Here is an 8,644-nt window from a genome sequence, read left to right on the forward strand (position 1 = left end):
ATTAAATAAATATAAAATAATTAGAAAAAAACAATTGTTATCTAAAAAGGCTAAATAAAAAAATCATAGAGAAGGAATACTAATGTAAATATAAATTAAAAAATATTTTATAAATACATATTATAAAAAAATTATCAATTTTAAAAAAAATGAAAAAGTAGAAACATTTTGTCTATCCCAAATTCTTTTGAAAAACAAATCTAGACAATGCATATGTTTTTCCCCATATTTCAGCCACTATAGTAGTTGGAAAATCAGGGTTCATCGGTGTTTAGTCAATAATCCCACTTGTCAACAATTTTTTAATCCAAAACACTTAGAAAGGACTCTAAACACTTGATGAATTCATCAATGAGCTTAAACAACCTAAAAAACTCGCATAAAAACCCAAAATCAACTTGAAAAAAAAAATCTTCCAAAGCTTAAATTTGTTTTTTAAGGTGAAAAAACACCCAAGTGGAACTCTCGTCGCCAAATAAAACCCATTAATACCAATATCAACCATTTTAGTGGGCGAAATTATCGTTAACATCGGTTTTCTTCCTTTACGACCAGAATTTGACAACTCTCTCTCTCCTATGTCAAACCAAGGACTTAAAAATAAAAAAAAAAATGAAGTTCTGAACTAAAATTGATTTTTTTTGAAAATTTAAAAATTAAAAGGATGCAATATTTATAATTCAAAAAGTATAAGGATTACAATGAATATCTTGCCCAAAGTTCGAAATCTGCCCATTTCTTCGGTGTTTTTCACTTTGACACCTTGTCTTTCAATCTTACTATCTCCAAACAAAGTAGCCTAAATTCCAATAAGGGCTCCATTAAAAAAAAGATGAAAAAAATATATATTATAAACAGTGAGTCCACAATGTTTTGTTAGGAGATCCATAGGGCATTTTACACAGTGAACACATTTTAGATTTTCATAATAGCTATTAGACTTGCACTGTGCCGTAAGTAGGATAATTTTTTCTCCCAACACAAAAAATAAATATGATAGCTTTTCATATGTGTTTTTTAACTTAAAAAACCTCAATCATAAATCTAAAAGTTTATATATGCATTTAATTAAATAAATGAAGAATTATTACCTCAACCGAAACAAATTAAGAAGCTTAATTCTTGATCAACCAAACTTATGACCCGAGTCATAGATTCAATCAAGTTCAACAATTCTTTTAAATAATTTTTTTTCAACTATACGATAAAAAAAATAGGCATTCATAAAGTTGAGAACCAACTAAATATCACGGCATCTATTTAAGATTGCAATAAACCTATAAATATTAAATTGAAATAAAATATGTTGCCCAACTAAAAATAAATAAAATATTAAAAGATTAAATTGAAAAACAAAATTAAACAAGAAAAATCTATAAAAATCCAATTATAAGGGGTCAAATTGAAAGAAAAATCAATAAAAAAAAAACAGTGTACAGGCCTGAGGCCCACGACACGTCGCTTGTTCTGCCTAAATTATAATGACCAGAGGTCACAACAAAGTCAGGTAGGGGTGTTTTACAAAAAAAAATTCTATTTTCAAGCATTCTTTAACTAAAAAACACTTAAACAACATCTTAGAGACCTAATATACTTATTTATGCCTTCAAATAATCTAAAAAATAGTCTAAAAATAACAAATCAATCTTAAACTCAAAAACTTCTTGAGATTAGATATGATTTTTAAATAATTTTAATATGAAAAACCAGTCTAATAAAATTCTTTACATCAAATAATATACACTAAGTTTAATTTTTTTGGTGTTCAAAATCGTTCGATCAATATTTCATCAATCAATTATTTCCCCCCGATTTAGATACCTCAGACAAGACCTTTTTAAAGGTGCCCCTTTCCTCGAAGGGCTGGGTAAATTCTTTCATTTCTTACACTAACACTTGTAGTACAGTAAAAAAGACCTTCGCTCTCACTTGTGGATGACTTGGCACTTGCTTAAATTTTCCAGAAAACCCACATTAAAAATTACTTTTTATCCAAGGCAGCCTGTTTTTTTTTTTAATTATAAGAAATCTTAATGCTTGTTGTTGTTAAGTTATTAGCTAGTCGTGTGTGTCTATGTACTGCAGAGGAACTATTTTTAAAACCTAATTTGGTGATAATCAAAATAAATATTTCTAAAAAATTTAAAGATTTAAATTGTAGAGAAAATGTATTTTCTAGTTAAACTTTTCTTTTAATATTAATGTGTGTTTTCTAATTTTGATGAAAACATATTTTTTTTTTTATCAGCAACATGATTTTTTAAATGAAATTTCAATGCAATTAAAATAAATATTCACAAGAATTCAAATGATTTAAATTAAATAAAAAACAAATGTTATCAAAGGAAAATTTCAAGACTCCATGCGATGGTATATAAAAAAATAAATAAAAGAGTAGTTAATTTGACAAAATTATATAAAAAGTTACATTAAAATTATCTTATTTTCTTTTTCGCTCGATCAAATATCCAAACAACCTCCATTAAATAATTATCTTCAAAACTAATCATTGATACTAAAATTAATTCTCTCTTTTTTAGTATAATGTGGCTGACTGAAAACTTGGCCACTCTTTTCTCTTTTCGTTGACTTTTTTTCATTTTTAAATTTATAGGGATTGAAATGTGATAGAGAAAAGGTTTTAACAAAGTTGCCAAAAACTACAAGAATTAAAGTGAAAAAAAAAGCAAAAAGTGTAAAGTTAATGAATGTGATTTGTGAGTGTGTGCATGAAAGGTGTAGTATAGTATTGTTTTAGTTTTTTAATTATTAATTAATTGTTAGTACACTCTTTTTTAATCTATTTTTTTTCGTCATGGATCTTAATGATCCTTTAAAAACATGTAGAAAAGGCTTTGACTTTCTTTTTTATTGTATTTCTAATTTATGCAATTCTTTCAAATCAGTTGCTTCCGTCCACATCCTTAGCCACCACCTTGATGGCTGCCTTTGCATTACAGTATAAGCAGTTAAATAATCACACACAAAAAAAAACATCTGTTATTTCCTCGGTATAATTAAACCTTTTCTGCATAGAAATTCTAAACATAATAACTCTAAAAATGGTATTATAACCATCAATATTCATAATAAACCCAACTATTAGTAATTTGTTTATACTGTCATCATTGTAATTAAATTACAGTCATGATAATTCCTAATCAACAATAATATATGGATAGTGTTTTTAAAAACAAAATCTCTGCATACCTCAATAAACCAATTTCTAGTCTTAGATCAACTTTTAATCGATCAAAAAACTAAAAAATAACTTGAATAAAAAATTTCTTGAGGACCGATGTACTTTTTCTACAAAGAAAAGGTGTGAGAAATGCCTAAATGTAATTGTTTTTATCAAATGAAATCTATTAATATTAAAATCGGCTTTTTTGTTGTTGTAATATGGACAATCAATAATTTTCTCTCTCATATGTTGTTTTCCATCGATTCTCTCTTCTTCAAACATAGAAATTTAATGTGAACAAAATAAAATTTTGGATCAAAAAATAAATTTTCCAAACTAAAAGGATTGAAAATGAAATGAAAAAAATATACATGCAAAAATCTTTAAAAGCCACCTCATGAATAGTTATAAAAAAAGTCTACATTTTTTCCTCATTGCCAAATATGACCCCCATGATTTTAATTTTTTATATGTAATAAAACTAAATTTTATTTTACAAAATCAAGTTTCAATTCAATATTGAGATTTTTTTTTGATACCATCATAACCTTATATATGACAAATTAAAATAAATTATCAACCTCAAACTCAATCAACACAATGTGACGAGACAAAATTAGAAAAAAAAAAGTCAACGATCATAATAAAAAATTCTTCAAGGAAAAATAAAAGAAGAGAAAACATTGTCGTAATCCATGTTATTTTCTCCCGCAATGAACAGTACATTGCAGAGTAAAATCAACACAAGAATGAGTTTTCTTCGTAACATGAAGTTGGTAGGTTTTTTTGTAGCATTAACTTACTATTGATTATCAAAAAGTTTTATCATATATGATTCCATGGTAATTTTAGAAGGTTAGCCTAGTGGTTAAGAATTTTTTTTCTCCCTTAATTGATTTTTTATATTTAATATATATATTAAATAAGTTATCTCGTCTATATATAAAAAAATAATATTAAAGAATTTTAATGCTCTAGAGTCCTCGTACTTAGAACTCTTCCTTGTACAACTCAATGATCCAAACGGTGCAGAAGCCCATCTTGTTGCCAAGAACACCATTGCAGTTTGGGATACAGTTGCTTAGAAGCCCGAAAACTGTACAAATTCTTCGGCAGGAAGACACTATTATAATTATTGAAGTTTCACATTTATATAAGAATAAGATAAGATTTATTATACAGGACTTATTAATTCATAACTATTTAAAAATGATTTCTGTCTAATTTAAATGATATTTTTTAAGGTAATAAAGAATTTTTTATTCAAATTGTTATAATCAATATAAAATGCATTTTGAACTAATAAAAAATAATTTAGATTATTAATATTTTAGTATAGAATCGTTGATCAGTTAGCATCATCACAAATATCTATCAAATTTGTTATTTTTTCTATTTAAATGCAATATTAATGATATTAATAAAAATATGAATAATTATATAAAACCTTAGGAATCACCTTCACACTGAAAATCTCTGAAAATTCACAATCTCTCTCCTAAACATGAACCAAACTTTACTGAAGAATCACCCCAAAAACCTTTGAAAAATTGAGCAACATATCCAAGATTCCCAGCCTATCTATTTTATTTAAAACCACGCATAAACTCGAAATCAACCCGAAATAAAAAAATCTTTTCACTCTTAAATATGATTGTTTTAGACAGTTTAAAGATAAATAAACATCTAAGTGGAACTCCTTTAACCAAATAAAACTTGTTGACATTAAGATCGATCATAATAAATATTGATGTTAAATTTTAGATCCGAGTTCAATCAAGAAACTCAATTTTCAATCAATTTAATATTAAAAAAAAAACTAGAAAAAAACAAATATCAATTTAAAAAATTACCAAAGTAAAAAAATAGTAATTAAAAGAATGATGGCATAATCTGACTTATAAAAAAAATTAAAAGAGGATGAAATTGAAAAAAAATAAATTTTACAAATTATTTTATATAAAATAAATAGTAATCAAAAGAACATGTACGGAGTCTGAAGAGCTGCTTTGAAAATTTAGAAGGTTAGGTGTGAAAATCGAGGAAGAGAGAGAAAAGAAGAAAAAAAAACCATCAACGCCAAACCTGGGATTAGTTGATCACACGCATTGCCCATGAATTAAGAGGTCGTTGAGACAATTCTAACAGCGCTTAGAAAAACCAGTATTTGACTGCCAGGAGACATCGCGTGCGTCACTTGAAAACTAGCATTGTTGGTAATGGTAATGGAAATAAAGATTTCATCCTTCTTTATTTTTTTTGTTTTCATCATCCTTCTATTTTTTTTCTTCTCAAACTTGAACCTTATTCTTTTAATTACTATTTTTTTTACTTTGATTTTTTTAAAATTGATGTTTTTTTTCGGTTTCATCTTTTAATATTAAATTGATTGAGAATTGAGATTCTTGATTGAGATTGAATCTAGGATCTAACAGGTAATGAGTTTAGGATATTAATCCAAGTTTAAGACATTCACCTGATTTTTCTTGTTTTTTTTTTCTTTTCTCTTTTTTAAAGCTCATGTTTTTTCAATTCTATCCTTTAATTTTTATTTAATTGGAGATTGCTTTCTATTATTTTTTATTTATTTTTTATAGGGTTTTTCACTGATTTTAAAATAACTCATGTTATCGCAGGTCTTTTTATTTGTTGTTCTTTGTTAAATTTAGCTTTTTTAAAAGAATTTTTGTTTTAGAATTAAATTAAATTAGTTGATTAGATATAAGTATGAAATGCTTAGTTCATGATATTTTATTTGGTTTTATTTTTGGATTGTTGCTTTGACGATACGTGCAAGCTCTTTCGATATCATCATACAAACTTATGCATTAATGTTAAAATTGTTTCGGCGAGCTTTTTCTAGCGGTAATGTCCACGATGAAGTAATAGTAAATCTTCAACCTTGAGGGGTAGCTCAACTGGTTAGGCTTTAAGTTTGTTCCCCAATAATCAAGAGTGCGCGCAAGCTGGTCTGGACACCTATATTAATAAAAGAAAAAAACTTCAATAGACTTTTTTTTTTCCTTCTAAATATGATATTATCAACTTATTTTTTTATAATTACTTATTTTTTTTTCACTTTATTTACTATTAATATATATTTTTAATTAAATTATTAATTTAATCAAATTTATTAAATCCAATCAATTCAATGACTTACATCTCAGATTTTTCTCATTTCTTTGAAAATAATAGCATAGCTGAACATCATTTTTTATTTAAAAAAAAAAATTGACGCACTTATCACACCTATAAAAGCACGTTTGAACCACTCTTACATAATAATAATCAGTGTTCAAATTAATCCTCCACTTTCTCGAAGATAACAAATCAATCCAGTCCACCACCAAACCAAACATTCCCAAAATTCCAACCACCTCGTTTACCATTACCAACAATGCCAGTCTTCAAAACCCCATTCAATGGCTACTCCGTCAAATTCAGCCCATTTTACGAATCCCGTCTCGCCGTCGCCACTGCCCAGAACTTCGGAATCCTCGGCAACGGTCGTCTCCACGTCCTCTCCTTACCTCCAGCACCCTCCTCCCCTCTAACCGAACTCATCTCCTTCGACACTGCTGATGGCATCTACGACCTTGCCTGGTCTGAATCCCACGATTCCCTCTTAATCGCAGCTGTGGCCGATGGGTCCGTCAAGCTTTACGACACCGCCTTACCCCCAACACAAAACCCAATTCGTTCCCTCCAGGAACACACGCGTGAAGTCCACTCAGTCGATTACAATCCCACGCGCCGTGATTCTTTTATTACCGCTTCCTGGGATGACACGATTAAATTATGGACCCTTGACAGGCCGGCGAGTATTCGTACGTTTAAAGAACACGCGTATTGTGTTTATTCTGCTGCGTGGAACCCGAGGCATACGGATGTTTTTGCATCTGCTTCCGGGGACTGTACTGTGCGAATCTGGGACGTGCGTGAGCCGGGGAGTACGATGATTATTCCAGGTCATGATTTTGAGATTTTGTGTTGTGATTGGAATAAATATGATGATTGTATTATTGCTACTGCATCGGTGGATAAGAGTATTAAAGTATGGGATGTAAGGAGTTTCAGAGCTCCGATTTCGGTTTTGAATGGACATGGGTATGCTGTTAGGAAAGTTAAGTTTTCGCCCCATCATAGGAATTTGATGGTTTCGTGTTCGTATGATATGAGTGTTTGTATGTGGGATTTTATGGTTGAAGATGCATTGGTTGGGAGGTATGATCATCATACTGAGTTTGCTGTTGGAGTTGATATCAGTGTGCTTGTTGATGGGTTGATGGCAAGCACTGGGTGGGATGAGTTGGTTTATGTTTGGCAGCATGGGACGGACCCGAGAGCACCTTGACAAAGGGAAGTGTTTCTTTTTTTCCTTTATTTTTTTTTATTCAAGACTTTTTGTATTTTTGAATGGAAGTCGTACGTTTAGTAGTAAAAGTATAAATGTGGTTGTTCTTGTAGTTGTTTATTTATCTGATAGTTGCGAGATTTGTCACCATGGATGACTTTGTTGAATAAGGTGCTGAATAACCCTGTAAATCAGTTTTAATAACACGAAAAAGTTTGTGTTGTTTGATGCTTCCTTGATTTTTGAGAGTTGCATCTTCTTTGACTTGTTTTCATTCGACATATAATAAGGAATGTTTCACATAGTTCGGGTGGAAATTTTCTTTCTAAATTAAAATTTGACTTCCTTCCTCTCATGTATGAGATGCGAAACTATGGCCCTCCTTTAAGAATTGGTTTGATAAATTTGAAATCCTTTATCTTATGTTTTGTGATGGACCAAACAAGTGCTATCGAATAAAGCATAACCATAAGAGTTAATGCCTTCGGTGTACAGTAGAAATGAAATGTACATTAATTGATAATGCTATTTATCTACCTCTCTATTGTTGAATTACATGCATCGCCATGCATTATGTTTGGCTGATTGAACAATCTATATGCATTAGATCCTGGCACTTTACTTGGTTAGTCAACGGGGGAGAGGGATGTTGGAGATGTAGGATCATGCTTGGTTTGCAAAACCATCATTCTGTTGTATCTAACTTTGTGATGCTTTGACCTTTTGTTGCTTTCATTACATCCTTTGCAAAATATAAATCAGCATGGCATACAACCCCTGGTCTGTTTAATATTTTTAATTTACAAATGCTGTTAGTAAGAGTGCTAAAATCACTATATGATTATTAATTAATCTACTCTTTGCCAGAAGTGCTTCTTTAATTGAAATTGAAAGGATGAACTAAGGGTATCTAGTGGACTTGATTCTACTTTGCAATTTTTGTTCTTCCTATGTCATATTTCCTGTGTCCTTGAATAGCACCGATTTCTTTTTGATATATATTTTTAGTTAGTATTCCTCTATAGCAAGTCTATGTGTTTCATGTACAGGATTTACAGATTCTGTGCAAGATCATATTTGATTTTGGGGTTTGAGAGTAGATATTA

At 29.5% G+C, this 8,644-nt stretch overlaps 1 protein-coding gene across 1 annotated transcript; it reads left to right on the forward strand.

Annotated features, from left to right (window-relative positions):
- The first annotated feature begins 6,463 nt into the window (after positions 1 to 6,463).
- Positions 6,464 to 7,770, forward strand: LOC7476338 (peroxisome biogenesis protein 7). Its single transcript, XM_002305708.4, has one exon. The coding sequence runs from the start codon at positions 6,582 to 6,584 to the stop codon at positions 7,536 to 7,538; it is 957 nt and encodes a 318-aa protein (XP_002305744.1). The 5' UTR covers positions 6,464 to 6,581; the 3' UTR covers positions 7,539 to 7,770.
- Positions 7,771 to 8,644: the final 874 nt, after the last annotated feature.

Source organism: Populus trichocarpa, chromosome 4 (genome assembly GCF_000002775.5).
Source record: "Populus trichocarpa isolate Nisqually-1 chromosome 4, P.trichocarpa_v4.1, whole genome shotgun sequence".
Classification (NCBI taxonomy): Eukaryota; Viridiplantae; Streptophyta; class Magnoliopsida; order Malpighiales; family Salicaceae; genus Populus; species Populus trichocarpa.

Excerpts from the sequence above, each read along its gene's own strand:
- LOC7476338 (XM_002305708.4), top strand. The coding sequence starts at position 6,582 with ATGCCAGTCTTCAAAACCCCATTCAATGGCTACTCCGTCAAATTCAGC.